Source organism: Scleropages formosus, chromosome 11, assembly GCF_900964775.1.
Source record: "Scleropages formosus chromosome 11, fSclFor1.1, whole genome shotgun sequence".
Lineage (NCBI taxonomy): Eukaryota > Metazoa > Chordata > Actinopteri > Osteoglossiformes > Osteoglossidae > Scleropages > Scleropages formosus.
The window spans coordinates 6,444,726-6,465,278 of NC_041816.1; the positions used below are offsets into that span (position 1 = coordinate 6,444,726).

The window sequence follows — 20,553 nt, forward strand, 5'->3', positions numbered from 1 at the left end:
GTGTGGTTTTAACAAAGATCCACAGTGTATCCAAGAGAGGAACTTGTGTAGAAGCACAGTTACCGCACTTGAGGCATCCTCAGAGGTGTCAGTTCACATGCGCCAATTTCTGCGCCGTCCAGTATCACTGTGAATTTGTCTGGGTCCTGCACCTGGACATCCGGGGACGGCAATGCTGGAAGGCCCGCGCAGCGCCCAGTCTGGCCATCCTCAGAGCTCAGGAAGAGTGCGTGTGGAAGTTGGGCACCTGTGAGGTTCAGACAATCCCCAGTAGAGGAAGTGAGACAAGAGAACAAGTTCTCAGCATGTGGTGCCACGCTCATCTTTACGGTTTTAACACTGAAATTTTCAGTTAAACTTTTCTTCATTGACACTTTTTTGACTAGTCTAGAAGTTCCTGTGTCATATTTATTACAGTGATGCACCAGGACACCTTATCAGGCATACATATCCGGGGATGTTTCACAGACACATTTCGACTTCTTCTAATTCTGCTTGTCTCCATCCAACAGAGGACACTGCCTGTATGGACAGGAAAGCAATAATATACTTCCAGTTGTAACGTCATTGTCAAGGACTTAGATTTATTCACTTAGGAGACGCTTTTCTTCAAAGCAACTTATAATGGATACTATGTAGTGTTATGAGCCCACATACCTTATTCACCATGGTGACTTACACTGCTAGATACACTACTTGCACTGGGTCACTCATTCATACATCAGTGGAACACTCTCTCTGTGTCACTCACACACTATGGGTGAACCTGAACAGCATGTCTTCGGACTGTGGGAGGAAACCAGAGCACCTGGAGTAAACCCACACAGACATGGGGAGAACATGCAAACTCCACACAGACTGAGCAGGGATCAAACCCACATCCTCTCACACCAACCAGGCACTGTGAGACAGCAGCGCTACTTGCTGTGCCATCGTGCCAACTTTCCAGGGGTCTGTTTGTTGGAATCATTCTTCCAGGTGGGGGCAGCAGGCCAGGTGCTGCAGACCACACTTTTCACTGGCTTCACAGCAGAGATGATCTCTCAGGTGTGTCCTGGAGCTGCACCTGTTTCTCCTCATGAAGACGGAGGGATCCTCCAGCTGGCGGCTGTTGACCTGGAGGACGAGCCACGTTCTTCCGAGAGAGCTCCTCTCTGATCTCCACAGCCCTCGCTGAGTAACAGCACTTCTGCCCCTTGAACCCACAATGATATAAAAGAGCTTTTTACCAAAACTGTGACATCATAGCCTAATAAGGAAGGTACAATCTAGTGGTTGGAGCTGCTGCTCCTCACTTAAAGGTTTGAACCCCTGCTGTAGTACCCCTGACCCTGGTACTAACTCTCAAATGATACAAAGAACCCATATGTATTACATGGGTAAATCACTGTAAGTACCAGAACAGTGTGAGTTTTTTGGAGAAAAATGCCAATGAAAAACGGAGATTCTCTTCTCACGATTTTACGCTTCACACGCCACTCCGGGGTTCCTGATTTTCAATTTAACTTGAAGTTCTGACATAAAGAAATCTCTTTTCAGACAGATTTCACAAGATCCTAAGACGAGACATTCTTAGTGGCGCCGCGTTAAAATCACAAACACTCGGATCCCTTCAATCCTTCCGGTATCTTTGGTCCTGTCACTCTGTCTCATGAGTAATGTAAGAACCATGGCCAAGAGCACGTGAGTAGAGTTGTGCTCGTCTACGTTACATTTCTGAGGGATTGAGGCTGGTGTTCACACACACCGCATAACATAAGCCCAGCTGTGAGCAGTGTCTATTATGAGACCATGTTTGAGGAAGTTCCCGCAGGCCAGAGACGGGTGATATGCGACTGTAAACATACCAGTCCCCTATGATGAAGAAGACGGCAACAAGTAGGTGTGTTAGCGCCGCTCTTCCTAAAACAGAGATGCTTTTTGTTTTCTGTGTTTGCAACCATGGCAACCAGTCTAAGGCTCATTAAGCTTTTATTGTTATAAGTGTGTCCTAAAAAAGCACAGAGGTGAGTCTGGAATCAAGGAGCAGTTGTGATGTTTTCCATGGAGAGCAAACAGGCAAAGTGAGACATGCGTTTTGGAGACACGGGCAAGACTCAACCAGCGCATCCAGGCAACGAAGTTTATTATAAGATACACAAGCGAGCAAATACAGTGCTGGAGTAGTGGCTGATTAAAGGCTTTATCTGGTGATGCTCATGAAGTTACAGTACATGAACATTTACACCGTACATGAGCTGGAGAGATCTTGGGCAAGATGGGTCCAGAAAAGATATGTTTTCAGACCCTTCTTGAATGTAGACAGTTTCTGCAGTTCTGAGTGAGAGGGGAAGGTCATTCCATCACAACAGACCCAGAACCGAGAACCTCCGAGCTTTACGTTTTGTGCACGGGACCGCCAAGCGAGCAGAAGCAGATGAGCGAAGGGGCCTGGCTGGGGTGTACCGGTTGATCAAGTCCTGTAAATAGCCGGAAGCAGTTCTATTGATGCATTTGTAGACAATAACCAGGGTCTTGAATTTGATCCGGGCAGCTATAGGAAGCCATTGCAGAGAAATGAGTAGAGGAGATAGGGACGGATCCTACGAATATTATGGAGGATGTATCTGCAGGACCGGATTGTGGCTTCGATGTGCTGAGTGAAAGATAGACTCACGTCAATTGTTACTCCCAGACTCTTATCCAAGGAGGTAGACAAGATGAGTGAGTTGTCCAGTTTGATCGATAGATCGTGACAGGAGGACGGGCCAGCTGGGAGGTGAAGAATCTCTGTTTTGAAGAGGTTGAATCAGAGGTGATGATCATACATCCATGAAGAGATGTCCGACATGCAGGCAGCAATGCGTGCGGTGATGTCTGACGCACCAGGTGGAAAAAAGAGAAAGAGCAGGGTATCACCAGCATAGCAGTGGTATTTGAATCCATGGGAGGCTATGACTGGACCGAGGGAGGAGGTGTAGATAGAAAAAAGAAGAGGACCCAATACCAAGCCCTGTGGGATACCGGTTGAGAGGCTGAGGAGAACGAGAGCTCTGCCAGACCACTTGACAGGATCTGTCAGATAGGGAGGACTCAAACCATCTTAGCGCTGCACCTTTGATCCCAGGCTGGTTAAGAGAGGAGAGTAGAATCCGGTGATTGACAGTGTCGATTGCTGCAGACAGATCGAGGAGCATGAGGACCGAGGAGACAGAGGCAGCTCTAGCAGCTTGGAGAGCGTCAGATACTGCCAGAAGGGCCGTCTCAGTGGAGTGACCAACTTTGAAACCGGATAACTGATAACCATCGAGGAGATTGTTCAGGGTGAGGAAATCTGACAGTTGATCACAGGCCGCCCGTTCTAGGGTTTTGGACAGGAAGGAGAGGATAGAGACCGGTCTGTAATTTTCAACCAAACTGGGGTCCAGGGAGGGTTTTTTTAACAGAGGTGAAATCAGAGCAGTTATTTCTGCGCCTGTGTCTGTGATCCCTGTTTATATTCAGGTGGGTTAACTGTGTTTACCTGTGTTTACCGTCCACTGGGGCACCAGGACCTCAACCTGCAGAAATAATATTTTCCTTTTCCAGTGCACTGTGCATAGTGAATAGACAGAAAAAACACACACACACACACACAAATCTCTTACATCACAGACACCAGTGTAAAAACAGAACCAGAGATTTCACACAGATGAGTTCTTCATTTATTGGTTTTACAATATTAGGCAAAACTAATACTTACAAAATATTTCAGGAAGTATACACATTTTTTTTTTTACAAAAACAGTAACGCCTCAGTAGACTGACAAACAGGTTATTTCACAGGAGTAAATTTTAAACAAAGGTATAGAACATATAAAACACTTCCAGCAATATTTAAAGACAGATTTCCGAAAAATCAGTGCTGCAAAAATATAAAAATAAAATGTGAAGAATAAAACAAATCTTGCTTGTAACACCCACCTACTGTAGAGCTCCCTAAAACAAACAGTTTGTGTTAAACTCAGTCCTGTTCATGCCAGCTGGACTTGTACAATTTTTATGTGATGACCAGGTTTGTGGGATAAAGCCTGCGAGTTCGATCCCAGGACCTTCACCCTGGTGCTCAGTCTCATTCCCTATTAGATGTGTGTATGCCCACCAAGAATGGTGTCTACGTCAATATGAGGTAAATGTGAGGTGAGTATGAGGTAAAGGATTAAGCTGCGCCGAGACACGGGATCTCCTTGGCCTCTCTCGTCGTCTTCGGACGCTCTGGATCTTGAGGAGCCTCCCAGATGAACTTCAGATGTGAACCCACCATCTTGGAGCTGAAGACCTCCTCGAAGCGGCGGTTCTGCTCTTCGGTGAACATGTTCCTCCAGTCCCCGATTTTACCTGTCCACCGGAGGAGAGGAGAAGGGTGTCAGAGGTTAGGGGACGAGCTCGTGGGGTGGGAATGGCTCTCGGCTCACCAGAGCGCCCACTCACCCTTCCTCATGAACTGGCCCTTGCTGTGGTCCATGATGTCACTGGAGACCGTGCTGTAGTTCACCATGGGGTTCTCCTTCATCCTGTTAAAGCTGCAGTGCTTCTGGGCATTACTGATCTGCTCTGCTCCCAGGGGGCACTGGAGGAAGGCGCTGATCCTCTCCAGGGAGCCTCTCAGGTCCTGAGACAGAGAGCACGGCGCGTCAGGCTGAGCGATGAGCTCTTTTGGCCAAGAGGGGGTGTCAACAGAGTGCACTCATCAAATCACCGGTCACATTTCCTTACCAGCCACATCTCCTCGTACGTGATGTAGAAAATGCTCTTGGAGGTTTGGGTCGTCCAGCCTTTCACGTGCTCGAACCAGGAGCCGTAACTCACTGCGAAGAGTGAGAGTTAAACTGAGCGCTTCGCACATCAGCGAACATGTAAAGTTGCACTGGAGGAGCTAAATGAATACATTCAAATGAATACTTCTCATCCTCGTTAGCGAACAGGAAACCATCCACAGAGGTGGGTCACGGCCGTACGCTTACCGGTTCCTTCCAGGAAGCAGTCCAGAAACTGGTCGAAGGAGCCGGGTTCCGGCAGGAAGTTGGCCATTTTGTGGAAGTGATAGAAGGATACAGCGATGTCCTTGGGATTCCTGGCCACGTAAATCACCTGGGAAGAGAGACGGAGCAGATGGTTGGGAAAAGTCCCACAGTAACGGGCGTCCCGCTGAACCGGACAGACACACGCTGAGCTCAGAAGATCAGCCCACAGCGAGGCCACCAGCACTGGTTCGTACCTTAACCTTAGAGTCCCGCAGGGCGGGGGCCAGCAGGTGGTAGGGCAGGTGTGTGGTGATGATGCGAGGCTCTCGCATCATCTTCACCACGTGGGGGAAGTAGTACTGCTCCAGCCAGGGAGCCCGAGCCCAGTTGGGGACGGTCCGGGACACGGTGTCGTCCCCTTGGTTTAACGTCAGAGTCAGGATCTCCTGCATCCAGGTGGTACCTGAATGGGGGGCATCATGCTCACTCAAAATAATGTACGTGACACATAATTCCAGCAGATCCATTAATGCAGATGGATTTTAAATCAGAACTTTTACTGAGAACTGAATTCCGCAACTCTTGGGCTCTTCAGCCCTCGTTTACTTGACAACATCAGCAGCAGCTCTGATCAGCTGTAGATGGAAGGGTGGAGCCGTGGTCACAGCTGCTGTCGCTTGTGTTCCACCTCCGTCTACAGCCCCTTTCATCAAGTACTTACCCTGAATCTGTACAGTGAAATTACCCTGCTGTACAAATCATTGCAAAGCTGGAAATTTGGATGCAAAAGCAGGACGGTGGTCTTCGCAGCACTTAAACCGTAATTCTGGCCAAACACGCAGATGATGTGAAATACGAGTTTCCCGAGAGCGTAACTTGATCGTGTCCACGATCATACGCCACTGCTTTTCAGCACAACACGTCTTCTTCGCCTGCCCCTCCGCAGGTCCTTGGCGAAGAAGGTCGGCGATGGACACTCACCTGACTTGGGGTAGGTGGCTATGAGTGTGTCCGTGTCCTGGAACCGGAAGTTCGGGGCATCGCGCAGAGTCTCCTGTGTGTGCAGGTGTCCCGGGAAGGCGATATCTTGGAAGCTCTCCATGACGTCCAGTCTGGCCATCCTCTGCGCTCAGGAGGAGAGTGTGTGTGTGTGCATGTGTGTGCAGCTCAAGCACGTCTGCGCCTCAAATAGTGTCGGAAGGGGAAGCACCACGTCTGAGTCACAGCGACGTGGTGGACTAATTTCCGCAGCATTCTCGCCAACGCAAACGCTGCTTGTGTGTAACAGGATAAACATCACAAATTCAGCGTGGGCTGACTAGCCTCAGAGTAAAGGCCAGTTCTCCGCTCAGACAATACAGCAGAAACAGGTTATACAGCAGTACCACGTTTTACACATCCAGACATTTCCATTGTTGGTAGTCATCTATTGCCTGTGACCAAAATGAGTCAACTGGGCTTCTCCCATGTATTGAGGTGAGGTTGCAACTGTATAGCACGGTACACTGCTGCACTACACCGTACTGTACACTGCACGCACAAACTACAGACAATCCTTTGTAAAGGCCGTCATATTTTATATGAATTCATGGAAAAGTAACCGAATCAAGTTCTCACTTTCTCCTCTTGTAACTGTCGTCCATGTGGGAGAAATCCCCCCCCGGTCACTATCAATGATCACTTTTCCAATGCAGGGTCACAGTGGTCCGGAGCCTATCCCAGGAGCACAGAGTGAGAGGGAGGGTACAACCAGCATGGGACAGCAGCCAGTTTGGAACAAATTAATGTTGTATATTTATAATATAACAGGTATATATTTTGTATATATTGTATTATTTATATATTTTCTTATATTAGTGATATACATATCAGTTATTAGTCATATATGTATATAGACAGCCACAGTACAGCTAAATTTAAATACGTGGAGTATATGAAATACACAGAATACATTTTATGTGGGTAACGCAAGTTTTTTTATGTCTTTTCTTTGAAACTGATCAATTTATTTCATTCATATGGTCATTAGGTTATTCTTTGTCAAATTACCAGTCGAAGGGTAATTTTAAAATTTGTAACCATACAGAGACAGCAGGTGGGGCAGTGGTAATAGGTGCAGTACATTTGACCAACGCACTCACCCTGAACTGATACGGTAAAAATTTGTAGTCATTTCCAGTAAAAATTACTCAGGTGCTCATTATTGTAACCAGGTAAATAATACGGAGCTTATTATACAGTTCATAGAAACCACAGTGTAAGTCACCTTGGTGAATCATGTGTGGGCTGTTGACACTGGTGTTCAGTGGGAGTTGCTCCAGACAAAAACACCTTCTAAATGAATAAACGTAAACATAAACATATTCAGCATTGACTGATATAATGATATATTGTATTGATCAACATTGATTGGTATAACGATATAATATTGATCGATATGACTGACAACGATACAACAATAATGATGATAATGACACAACAAATATTAATGCCTTTCAGACTATTTAAAAAATTCCAAGTATTAAATTCCACCCCACCCCAAAAAAAAAAAACCCTATGTGTTCTTGTGCCACCTTTTCCCGAAATACTGTAGATATGGCTGATGTCAGTAAGATCAAGATGTAGCCCCCACCCTCCAGGGCTCTCAGGTTCTCTTTGTGTCGTTGCTCATATCTTTTCATATCTTCTCACACTTATATCTTCTCCACCCCATTTCCCAGCACGGCACTTCTGTGTGAAATGACCTATTTTACTGCGGTAAACTGCACGCGTCCATGCAGCCCGACAGTGTCTTTGATGTGTGGCTGCATTGTCTTCTGGCCATCTGTCATACCTGTGGGAGAAGCCCAGCAGAGGTGTGTATGTTAAGTCACCCCCCCACCCCCCTCGGCAGCACACTGCTTTTGCTGCACTGGCACTGGATTGCAGTGAGAGACGGAACCGGTGCTGTTGTGCACGCTGTGAGTTGCGTGTGCCGTGTTGCGTGGGCTGACGGCAGCGCACCTCCGAGTGCCTGTCATCAGCGTTATTACTTTTTGCTAGGAAAATCTTCACCTGGGGGTTTCTGTGGAAAGTGTCGTGGTGCTGCGATGCCGGGGGGAATGTACAGAACTCCTCCACCGGCCCTGCGCGCTCAGCGAGGACAAAGTGGATCAGTTAAGCACTTTTTTTTCTGAATTCATGTGCTTCTGAGTCGATCATGAAGAAACTCTTAAAGATCAAATGGTTCACGCAGTATCTCCGTCCCTCCATGTTCCTTGAATCGATTAGCATGGACTGGTGATGGCCTGGAGCCCATTCTGGAGGTACATCTGGTCCATCAGAGTTCCACTTGAAACAGACATCTTTGGACTGTGGGAGGAAACCAGAGCACCTGGAGCAGACCCACATGAACATGAGGAGACCACGTAAACTCCACCCTGAGTTGGATTCAAACCCATAGTGCAGGAGCTACCTGTTGTGCCACTATGTCCCGTTTGCTTACGTTTTCACTTGGATTCACGTGAAACTGCCATGTTTTCATCACCATATTTGTGCAGACGGGTGGTGAAGTAATTCAGCTGGTGACAGCATGAGTATGGGGAAATAAAGATGACATCAACCAACCAACCTCACAGCAAGGCAGACAGTTCCAGCTGAAACCTCAACTTCACACACATTCTTTTAAAGGGCTCAGCGCAGATTTACTGCCAAAGAAACATAGACATGTGGAGACAGACCGACACATACATTTATCTGATGCTTGCCTCCAGCAACTTGCAATCTTTATCTACCTGCCGTTGTTTACCCATTTGTGCAGCTAGGTATTTTTTCACTTGGAGTAATTTACGGTAAGTACCTTGCTCAAGGGTACTTCAGCTGGAGGTGGGATTCAAACCTGTGACCTTTGGGGTCCAAAAACAACAGCTGTAAGCACTGCACTACAGGTTGTCCTGCTGCCAGTTTGCCCCTGATAAACAGAAAGACAGACAGACAGACAGTGAGACAGACAGAAAGACAGAAAGTAAGACAGACAGAGAGACAGACAGAAAGACAGAAAGTGAGACAGACAGAAAGACAGAAAGTGAGACAGACAGAGAGACAGACAGAAAGACAGAAAGTGAGACAGACAGAAAGACAGAAAGTGAGACAGACAGACAATGAGACAGAGAGACAGACAGACAGACAGTGAGACATTGAGACAGACAGAGAGACAGACAGACAATGAGAGAGAGATAGACAGAAAGACAGATAGTGAGACAGACAGACAGAGAGACAGTGAGACAGTCGCATAGACAGAAAGACAGTGAGACACAGACAATGAGACAGAGAGACAGACAGTGAGACAGTCAGACAGACAGACAGTGAGACAGACATATAGACAGAAAGACAGTGAGACAGAGACAGACAGACAGTGAGACTGAGAGACAGACAAAAAGTGAGACAGTCATACAGACAGACAGACAGACAATGAGACAGAGAGGCAGACAGACAGAAAGACAGTGAGACAGACAGACAGTGAGACAGTCAAATAGGCAGAAAGACAGTGAGACAGACAGACAATGAGACAGACAGACAGTGAGACTGAGAGACAGACAAAAAGTGAAACAGTCATACAGACAGACACAATGAGACAGAGAGACAGACAGTGAGACAGTCATATAGACAGAAAGACAGTGAGACAGACAGACAATGAGACAGACAGACAGACAGACAGATAGTGAGACAGAGAGGCAGAGAGAAAGACAAGTATTTGTGACCCAAACTCTGCTCTCATTCTGGAAGCGACAGTGGAAAAAGCAGAACTCATTCCCCAAAATAACATGTTTTTACATACAAAGTTTAAATATATGTTCAAATGGTAAATAAATAAGAGCGCAATACATTTCAAGAAGGACCTAAATACATCTTTATATATGATATATTGAACATATCTTTCACATAACGTCATTTCACATGTTTCTTCTCACTCGGCTCATATTTACCGATAAGGAAGAGTTCGCATTTCCTGGGAACTGTTGAAGACAAAGGATGTAAAAAAGGGGGACGGGGAAGTAAAATTATATACAGTACTTCCAGAAATTACTTAATATGTACGTTATATATTCTGCAGGAGGGTGGGGTGGCACAGCGGGTTTGACCAGGTCCTGCTCTCTGGTGGGTCTGGGGTTCGAGTCCCACTTGGGGTGCCTTGTGATGGACTGGTGTCCGATCCTGGGTGTGTCCCCTCTCCCTCCAGCCCTGCGACCTGTGTTGCCGGGTTAGGCTCCGGCTCCCCACGACCCCATATGAGGCAAGTGGTTCGGACAATGTAGTAGTAGTAAAACATACTATTTTGTTTAAATACTAACCTCCCCCCTGAGTAAACCGTGCAGAAAGCGGTATGTAAGGGAAAAAAAGACAAAACACGAGCTGTGTGCGGGCCTCACAGATCATTTCACATCTCGCAAACCAGACGGAAGAGCGGGAGCCTGGAACCCCCGTCAGTGGCCCGTCCAGGGCTCGGGATAGACGAAGCAGTGAGAGAGGCGTTGACCTTGGCATCGGACGTGCGCTGGCCAGTCCTTTGATCAGGGCTTTATGGACCTCCATCATCCAGTGACCATAAAATGAAGAGCCAGAATATCATCTTCCATGATATCATGACCCTGATAACCAATGAGCATCTATAAAGTGCTTTTCTGCACTGCTGCAGCAGATGAAGAATGTTTATCTGATTCGCCAGAAGCTCTTATCGTGTTAGATAGAAGAGCGTACGTTTTGAATACTGGAAACAGCCTTGTTTTCTGACACAAGAGCAACCCACAAAAGCAGAAGTTCATGAGATCTTCAGAGTTTCGGCCTGTGATCTCTGAACGCTGCAGAAAGTGTCTGCAGGAACCAAACTTAGAAACGTGCAGCAGATGCTGTTACAAGTGCTGTTGAGTGATGGTATGTAAATGTAACGTTATGGAACTCCTGCTTACCACAGAATGTCTTCAGAATTGTCCACCGCCACAATGTTCTCTCCTAGTGTCCTTAGTGTTGTGTCCATTGTCACCATGCCTGAGTCCATCCATCTGGTTGCTCATCTGATCTTCTTCTTTTTTCTCCACCGTTTCCAAGCAACCCCAGTTCCTTCTGGGCGTGCGCAGAGTACGATCACCTCAGGAGAGACAAAACCTCAAACACATCTTGGGCCCCGACCTCTACGTTGTTTTGGATTTTCATGGACGACATGGCCTTGTGTGACTTTTGGTCTCGCTGTGTTTTGTCCCCTTCCACTGAGATTCTTCAGCAGGAATTGGCCTTTACAGTAAGTGGGGGTTCTGAAGATAAATAACCCAACAACCCAACGTGAATGACACACGGAGAAGAAAATGACCTCTGAAAGGGACGTCCTGGAACAACAGCCATCATCGCTATGGAAGGGAACCGATCCAGGTTTGTACAGCTCCTGACCAAGCATGAACATATGAGGATGCATGACAGTGATCTAAAGACCCCTGTGATTGACCGTTTTTACCCTTCAGCGGGAAAATTTGAACTAAGGTTATGGGGTTAAATCCCAAGTGGTGCAGGTTTGTCTTGTCTATAGTCTGGTGGACAAAATGAACTGGTGTCAAGTTGCTATGAACCTGCTCTTTCCACCAAACGTGAGCAAGAAACGCCCCGAACTGAGACACGGTCGTCTCCGGATCCCACCTTAGATCCCGCCACTCTAGACAGACCCCCCGGCGGTTCAATGGCGGTTTTAGCACGTTGCGCCTTCACGACAACCCACCACTTTGATCCTCGCATGTTAATATTTTACGATTTCGTGGTTTTTTTGACGTTGTTATCATTTTATAGGGTTATGGCTTTTGCTGTCTTTATTGTGTATGTTGCCATTATCTGCTTTTAAGATACCCGGAAGTTCCCTGCTTCCTGGAATGTGTTCTGGACATACTGTCTTGTCATCTATTAACCCAGGGATTCATATAATCATACCGGCAGTCCTGTTCGGCCCTTTCGACAGTCCTGGATGCTAAGCTGCTCGACCTAGAGGGGGTCGGGGACAGCAGTGACAGTAGAGTTCGGTGAGCATTTGTACAGTAGGCAGGGGTGAGAGGCACATCTGCTTTTTGTGTGTAGAGCCCTTACTGGGGGGGTGTCGGGTCCACAATAAGACTTTGTTTTTGGGCTTGAAAAAGAGGGACTCACCTCACGCGACCCTGCAGGAATGTGGTGGTGTGCGGGCCTGTGGACCGTGCTCAGCGCGTTCATATTCAGCATCGCGGCGGACCCGTACCTCGAGAGAGCCGTCCAGCTGATGGCACAGACCCCCCTCATCGACGGGTAAGACCTCCATGTGTCCTCTCAAGTCAGAGCCGCAACAGCTACAGTTATACATTTTCATTCATTAATTTCCTCTCCAGAGTGACTTACTGTGATTGACGTCGATGATGTTAATTCGTTTAGCTAATGCTTTTCTCCAAAGCATTTTACAGTGTTAAACTGCCAGAAATTATTCAACCATTTATATATGGTACCTTGAGGAGGGATTCAAACCTGTGATCTTTGGGTCCAATGGCAGCAGGCCTCTTTCAGAGCCCGTACTGACCATGCAATGGGATGCAACTGCAAGCGACGTGCTCAGTTCACGTTGCTGGGCCGTGTGATGCTGTTATTTGTAACGCTTATGGCGAATACAAGTAGGAGAGCAAAGCGGCGCAGGGTCTGGACTTTGACATAGTCCGTTTTCACCACAGTTCAGACGTTCAACACGTTCGAGCATCTCAATCATTTCATAATGAGTTGCGTTTAAAAGAAACCAGAGAGTCAGCTGGTTTTGGGTGTCCCAAGGTGACCTTTGACCCCCGTGGTCATTCAGTGTAAATGTGGGCCACTCCAGGACAGAGTGACATTGCGTCTCAAAATAACACACACACACACATTTTTGGAACCGCTTGTCCCATACGGGGTCACGGGGAACCGGAGCCTAACCCGGCAACACAGGGCGCAAGGACGGAGGGGGAGGGGACATACCCAGGACAGGACGCCAGTCCGTCGCAAGGCACCCCAAGCGGGACTCGAACCCCAGACCCACTGGAAAGCAGGACCGCTGTCCAACCCACCGCGCCACCGCACCCCTTTCAAAATAACACACACACACACACACACACACACACACACACACACACACACACACACACACACACACACACACACACACACACACACACACACACACACACACACACACACACACACACACACACACACACACAGAACTGCTTGTCCCATACGGGGTCACAGGGGAACCGGAGCCTAACCCGGTAACACAGGGCGTAAGGCCAGAGGGGGAGGGGACACACCCAGGACGGGACGCCAGTCCGTCGCAAGGCACCCCAAGCGGGACTCGAACCCCAGACCCACCGGAAAGCAGGACTGTGGTCCAACCCACTGCGCCACTGCACCCCCCGGCTCAAAATAACACACCAAATATTAATTTATAATATATAAATTAATATATTATATACTATAATAATGAGGGTACGATGGCACAGGGGGTTTGGCCAGATCCTGCTCTCTGGGGGGTCTGGGGTTCAAGTCCTGCTTGGGGTGCCTTGCAATGGACTGGCGTCCCGTCCTGGGTGTGTTCCCTCCCCCTCCAGCCTTGCGCCCTGCGTTGCCGCAACCCCGCTCGGGACCAGTGGTTGTAGACATTGTGTGTGTGTGTGTGCGTATAATATAATATATTAAAATAAATATGTTCTACTGTTTCTGTTGAAATTACACATGAAGGTGTTTTATGGCCCAAGGTAAGAAACCTGTGTTGGAAACGTGTTGTGTGTCAGGGTGCGAGCAAACATCCTGTCGCAAATGCACTCCAATCTCACATGCAAATAGCAATTCTGCAACCTGTTGGAAACCAGAATTTAAATAAATATATATATATATAATGTAAATGAGACAATGAGAGTGCAGCTCTTTCTGGTTCATATGTCATCTGAGCAGAAAGACTTCATTTGTTTGGCACAGATGTGAAAGGGACCGGCGGGTCATTCAGTGGACTCTGCTGTAACCTGAAGATCATAAGAGCTGAACGGCCACGTACAAGTCATCCAACTCATACAATGTAATGTTGACGGATGTACTGTGAATTCTGCTCAATGTAAGGAATTTAAAACACATAAAGTCCGTTTCCATAGCGACAACATGTCGATTATTGTATTTGTACAAAAATGTGTGGGATTTACATTGAAGGCCGGTAGGACATTGGGCACCGGACCGCATTTCGAACCGGTCCGGGGTTAGGGCTGGACAGCACTTGGCTTGAGGGACCAGCAGGTGGGACAGGGGCTCGAGTCCCATCGAGAGCGCAAGGTGGGCTTCCCGTCCCTCCCTTGCTGTAGCTCAGAGCCGGGAAGGGGACACGGGAACGTCTGTCCGACGGCTGCACTTTGACCTCTCGCCCTGCAGGCACAATGACCTCCCCTGGCAGCTGAGGTCAAAGTTCAACAACCAGCTCAACAATGTAGACCTGAACACCCTGAACAGCACACACACCAACATCCCCAAAATCAAGGCGGGCCGCCTGGCAGCGCAGGTACAACAGCCGTACCATACCTTAGCACAGCAGGGCATAGCGTGCTATACCACCCCTTACCATACCATACCGTACCAGAGCAGTTTCCTGAGCTTTGTCTCTGTGACCGTCCAACCTCGCAGTTCTGGGCAGCGTACGTCCCGTGTGACACACAAAACAAAGATGCCGTGAGACAAACCCTGGAGCAGATTGACGTTATACACAGAATGTGTGAGAAATACCCGGAAGACTTCATGTTCGCCACAAGCAGCCGAGGTCAGCAAGTTTTTTTTTCCTGGCGGCTCCGCAGACCTCTTTGAAATTGATGAGCGGAACATGAGCGCTCCTCTTTGCAGACATTATGGAGGCCTTCACCCAGAATAAGATGGCGAGCCTGATCGGTGTCGAGGGCGGACACTCGATGGACAGTAGCCTGGCGACGCTGCGCACCCTCTACCAGCTGGGCGTGCGCTACATGACCCTCACACACAGCTGTAATACACCGTGGTGAGTGGGCACCGCACCCGCCCTGCACCCGCTTGTCTCACCCTGTTCTCCTGGCCTCATTCCTCCTGGTCTCATTCAGATCCCTGACTTTATGCCTGCTGGTCTCACTCTTCCCCTGGCCGTATTCCTCCTGGTCTCACTCCGATCCCTGACTTTATGCCTGCTGGTCTCACTCTGTTCACCCGGCCTCATTCCTCCTGGTCTCACTCCGATCCCTGACTTTATGCCTGCTGGTCTCACTCTTCCCCTGGCCGTATTCCTCCTGGTCTCACTCCGATCCCTGACTTTATGCCTGCTGGTCTCACTCTGTTCACCCGGCCTCATTCCTCCTGGTCTCACTCCGATCCCTGACTTTATGCCTGCTGGTCTCACTCTTCCCCTGGCCGTATTCCTCCTGGTCTCACTCTGATCCCTGACTTTATGCCTGCTGGTCTCACTCTGTTCACCCGGCCTCATTCCTCCTGGTCTCACTCCGATCCCTGACTTTATGCCTGCCGGTCTCACTCTTCCCCTGGCCGTATTCCTCCTGGTCTCGCTTGGATCCCTGACTTTAAGCCTGCCGGTCTCACTCTTCCCCTGGCCGTATTCCTCCTGGTCTCGCTTGGATCCCTGACTTTAAGCCTGCTGGTCTCACTCTTCCCCTGGCTGTATTCCTACTGGTCTCACTCCAATCCCTGACTTTATGCCTGCTCGTCTCATCCTGTTTCCCCGGCCTCATTCCTCCTGGTCTCAATCGGATCCCTGACTTTATGCCTGCTCGTCTCATCCTGTTTCCCCGGCCTCATTCCTCCTGGTCTCAATCGGATCCCTGACTTTATGCCTGCTGGTCTCATCCTGTTTCCCCGGCCTCATTCCTCCTGGTCTCACTCCGATCCCTGACTTTATGCCTGCTGATCTCACTCTTCCCCTGGCCGTATTCCTGCTGGTCTCACTCTGTACATGACATTAGTCTTATTGATCTCCCTATCTTCCATGCTATTACTCCTACTGGTCTTACTACATTCCCTCACCTCATTCCTGCTGGTCTTAATCTTCTCCATGATGTTATTTTTTGCTGGTCTTACTATGCTGTGGGACCTTATCCCTGCTGGTATCACTATGCCGGATGGCACCGTTTTCACAGATCTTTCCTGGTTCGATGAAACTCTTTCTGCCTGGCAGTCTGCGCTGCCCTCACTCCTCCTGCCACATCAGCGTTAATTTTTGCTCGTTAAAAGAGGAATTTAATATCACAAGAGGCGCTCAGCAGGTGTACAGTGTAATGGAGAAGCGGGAGATACTGGCCTTTCAGGAGTCGGGTGCAAAGGTTGATCTCGGTGGGGGGGGTGTGTGTGTGATTCCCCCACCTTCGGAAGGTGGAAAGTTCAACGGATTATCATCACTTATTGTGAATGTCTGAGTCCCGCAGGGTGGACAACTGGCTGGTGGACACTGGATCAGACCCCTCCGAGAACAATGGGCTCTCTGACTTTGGATTTGTAAGTGATTCCCCTGTGTCCACGGTGCTCAGTGACCGTACACACTTCCGCAAAGCAGCCGCTCTCTCCCAAGTGCCTCTTTTGTGTTCAAGTGAAACACGATACGTGTCATGTGTCAAACGGTACGTGTCTGAAACACACACTGCGTTCCATTCATGAAGCTCAAGTTTCCAAGACATGATGTTTTGTCATCGTTCCGGTGACATTTGCCAAATGCATCACGAGACATGAAAAACCATGAAGTAAAGAGACGCTGTCACACTGTAATATGTGAATTATTACGCACGTTCACACAATCGGAAGATTAATTCAGTGTGTTTTGTACACGTATTCGTCATGTCACCTGGGTTGACCGTGGTACCTGCCTTCTCTCCCTCCAGCAAGTGATAAAGGAGATGAACCGCCTGGGCATGATGGTGGACCTGGCGCACGTGTCCGAGCGAGTGATGAAGCAGGTCCTGAACGTGTCCGAGGCCCCCGTCATCTTCAGCCACTCGTCCGCCTACGGCGTGTGTCCTCACAAGAGGAACGTGCCAGATGACATCCTGAAACTGGTGGTGAGCAGGAGTTGGAAGAAGAGGATGGAGGGGTGGGGGGGGGGGGGTGAACTGGAGAGAGGTTTTTAATCTCAAAATGCAATGAGTACCAGTCAAACATCCTAGTGAGAAGAAAGGACCCTAACAGTAGAGTCGAGCAGAGTACGTCCTCCTCACTCCCAGCCCGACAGGGCTTCTCGATATATTCACAGAATTTCTGGACAGCTGACCAAGCCACACGGTCAAACACGTTGCGTCATTTCAGATCAGCGGTGTCGCAATGTACAGCTTGGGAGATACACTTCAAAACGTGTCCTTTAGAGAGGACAAAAAAGAATGGCCAGGTGTCGGGAGGACGATGATGTACTGAAAAGGCGGCTCAAGTTCTGTAGCCATCTCAGAGGCTTTATGAAGCTCAGCCAGCCTGCAAAGCAAACACCCAGTTCAGAGGGTGTGTAAGGGCCTCTGTGGGCTTTTATTCTCCACTTCAAGGATCGGGAACATACAGCGATAAGGTTATATTGCACTGGAGCTGGGAAGACAAAGCAGAGAGTGGGGGGGGGAAGCTGATACTCTGGGACACTGTCCCACAGGCCCAGTTTCCCCATTTTCACTGGGATATACAGACACACACACACTGACTGAAACCGCTCGTCCCAAGCGGGTCACGGCAAGCCGGAGCCTAACCCAGCAACACAAGGCGCAAGGACGGAGAGGGAGGGGACACACCCAGGACAGGACGCCAGTCTGTCGCAAGGCACCCCAAGTGGGACTCGAAACCCAGACCGACTGGAGAGCAGCCCTGGCCAAACTCACTGCCCCGCTGCGCCACCATGCGCCCCTCACTAGCATATAATGAGGGATAATGTCCATTAAAGTACACACACACACACTTTCTGAACCGCTCGTCCCAGATGGGGTCGCGGGGAACCGGAGCCTAACCCGGCAACTCGGGGCGTAAGGCTGGAGGGGGAGGGGACACACCCAGGACGGGACGCCAGTCCATTGCAAGGCACCCCAAGTGGGATGCGAACCCCAGACCCACTGGAGAGCAGGACCCGGTCCAACCCACTGCACCACCACACCCCCCGCTGTCCATTAAACTAATTATTGTCAAAAAAAGACTGCGTCCCATTCAACGGACAGGGCTGATCGTGTCAAAGAAGATGTTGTCTAGTGGCGAACAGAAACCCTGAAGAAAAATAGCACAGATTGAGTGACTGTTACAGTTTATTTTCTGGGAAACGCTTCTTGCATCTTAAAAGTGGATGCTCTTCAGTTCGAACCGACAGTTATGTAACGAGAGGAAATGTGATTCATTGCAGAAAGAAAAAGAGGGCGTCGTGATGGTGAACTTCTACAACGACTATGTGACCTGCAGCGACAAGGCCAATCTGTCACAGGTGGCAGGTCCGTAACCACGGCAACAGATAATCACATCGCCAGGCAGAGGTATGGAAAAAAAAACGTTTATTAAACGACAGTCTGTTCTTCTAGATCACTTTGACCACATCAAAAAAGTAGCCGGCGCCAGCATCATCGGCTTCGGCGGCGATTACGATGGAGTTGAAAGGTGAGCACCGACATTTGAGGGCACCTGTAGGACGTCTCACTGCAGGACACGCGTAGCACGAGGATAAAAAACTGAAATGTCCACAATAAAAATGTTTCCCGCCTCGTTTCACCCCCCGGATGCAAAAAGTGACCTTGTCGCTATGCGAGATGGGCGGTGAGCACCGCTGAGGGGTGGAGCCCGGACACGGTCACTTCAGCTGTCCCTTTGCCGCACGTCTCAGAGTCCCCGAGGGCCTGGAGAACGTCTCCAAGTACCCGGCGCTGGTGGCGGAGCTGCTGAGGCGCAACTGGACCAACGAGGAGGTGCAGATGGCGCTGGGGAAGAACCTGCTGAGGGTCTTCGAGAAGGTGGAGCAGGTGAGGACGCATCGGAAGCGGCAAATAAGGGCACGAATGACTCCAGCAGCCCGGCGCTGCACCGCATGTCTCTGTTAATGACTGACATTTGGCCTCTCGCTGCTGTAAAAAAATCACAATCAACTGTCATATAAGAGATCATAAAGATGTTGCGTGATAAAACTCAGATAGATACGGTGAAGGCGTCACGCTAATCTAATGCTCCGCGTGAGCCCGACTGCATGACTCCCTCTGATAGCCGGATGCCCTTTGCTCCCCAGGTCCGGGACAGCGAGCACCAGGCGGTTCCGAGCGACGTGCTCATCCCGTACGAGCGGGTCAAGAATACATGCAGAACCAGCTACGGCTACGATGTCCCGTCGAGCGGCGGGGACCTCCTGGCCCTCAGCCACCTGCTGTTGGTCCTCTGCGCCCTCCTGTCCCTCCTCTAGGGTTAACCAGAGGTCAAGAGGGACAGAGCAAGCAAGGCCCGGGCTGCGAAACCACAGGGTTACAGGTTCCAAACCCACAAAGTTTTTGACATGAACACCCTGGATCATACTTTTTCTGTAGAAGTGTGAAAATAAAGACCGATAACATGCGAATAAACACGAGTGACTAATCAAAGTAGGGTGTCCCCTTCACGAAGCTCCATTCCCAGGAAAAAAGGAAAAAACGTGGTATTTCAGACCAGAAACAGGGTGGCGGTAGATCCAGGCGTAGGTTCTAACGGAAAAAGAAACAAAACTGCAAACTATTTTTTGCAAGAACGAAATCGATGACTACAACATAGAAATAGCACAATAAATCATAACTAATCCACAGATTTATATCGAACGGACGTCGAAAGTCCGCTCGCTGTCAATAAAATCAAAATTCTTGTTGACGTAAAGGCAGAAATTAAAAAAAAAAAACTTTTCAGTCATTTTCTCATCACTAATAAGACCGCCTGACAACAATGGAAAACGAAAATTGAAAAATGTGAAACCATGTCACGATTTCTCATTATTGCAGCCTTGCCATTATCAACAGAGGCTGAAATTTCCATGAGGGTGTGTAGATTTTTTTCTAAAGTACAAACACTATATATTTTCCAAAATTTTGTGTCAGTTGGGTTGTTGCGCTTCCATGCAAAAGCATGACGATAACCTATTTTGATGATCCTGTGTACGAAAACTGGATGTTATATTTGGACTGTAAATATCCCGCTCGCATAGTCGAAATTTCGCCCACAGCGACTGCTGCCTGAATAATGTTGTTTATCCGCTTCATTGCAAGTGTGCTGCAGTCAGCGGGGGTGTAAATACGCTGTACAAAGGGTGTGTATGGTTCGCACCAAATATACCGAAAACTGTACATATGTAGGAAGTTTCTCAAAACCCAGAGAGCCCAGAAGGGAAATAAGATGTGAAACATGTGAGGCCTTTCAGTGATTGACCTTGTTTCCATGTCCACATCGCCCCCTTGTGGCCAAAGACACAACACACACCGACTGTCACCTCCCTGCCGGGGCCTCGGGCTCTGTTTCCTCCATCTGTACCGGCAGCAGGTGGCGTAGCGGTTAATGCTGCAGACTTCCGACCGGAAGGGTTTGGGGTCGAATCCCACCT

General features: G+C 48.8%; 2 protein-coding genes across 2 annotated transcripts; one reads left to right on the forward strand and one right to left on the reverse strand.

The window, feature by feature from the left end:
- Positions 1-3,775: 3,775 nt before the first annotated feature.
- sult5a1 (sulfotransferase family 5A, member 1) lies at positions 3,776-6,173 on the reverse strand. Its single transcript, XM_018752549.1, has 6 exons — positions 5,964-6,173; positions 5,237-5,445; positions 4,983-5,109; positions 4,735-4,826; positions 4,450-4,630; positions 3,776-4,356 (listed from the first exon to the last, which is right to left on the reverse strand). The coding sequence occupies exons 1-6, from the start codon at positions 6,100-6,102 to the stop codon at positions 4,178-4,180; spliced, it is 927 nt and encodes a 308-aa protein (XP_018608065.1). The 5' UTR covers positions 6,103-6,173; the 3' UTR covers positions 3,776-4,177.
- Positions 6,174-10,882: 4,709 nt separating this feature from the next.
- Positions 10,883-19,549, forward strand: dpep1 (dipeptidase 1). The gene is made up of 12 exons (XM_018752566.2): positions 10,883-11,384; positions 11,913-12,019; positions 12,161-12,278; positions 14,406-14,532; positions 14,655-14,787; positions 14,868-15,018; positions 16,427-16,496; positions 16,877-17,053; positions 18,358-18,442; positions 18,530-18,605; positions 18,829-18,964; positions 19,225-19,549. Exons 3-12 carry the CDS (start codon positions 12,163-12,165, stop codon positions 19,393-19,395), a joined length of 1,242 nt encoding a protein of 413 aa, XP_018608082.2. The 5' UTR covers positions 10,883-11,384; positions 11,913-12,019; positions 12,161-12,162; the 3' UTR covers positions 19,396-19,549.
- The last annotated feature ends 1,004 nt before the right edge of the window (positions 19,550-20,553 follow it).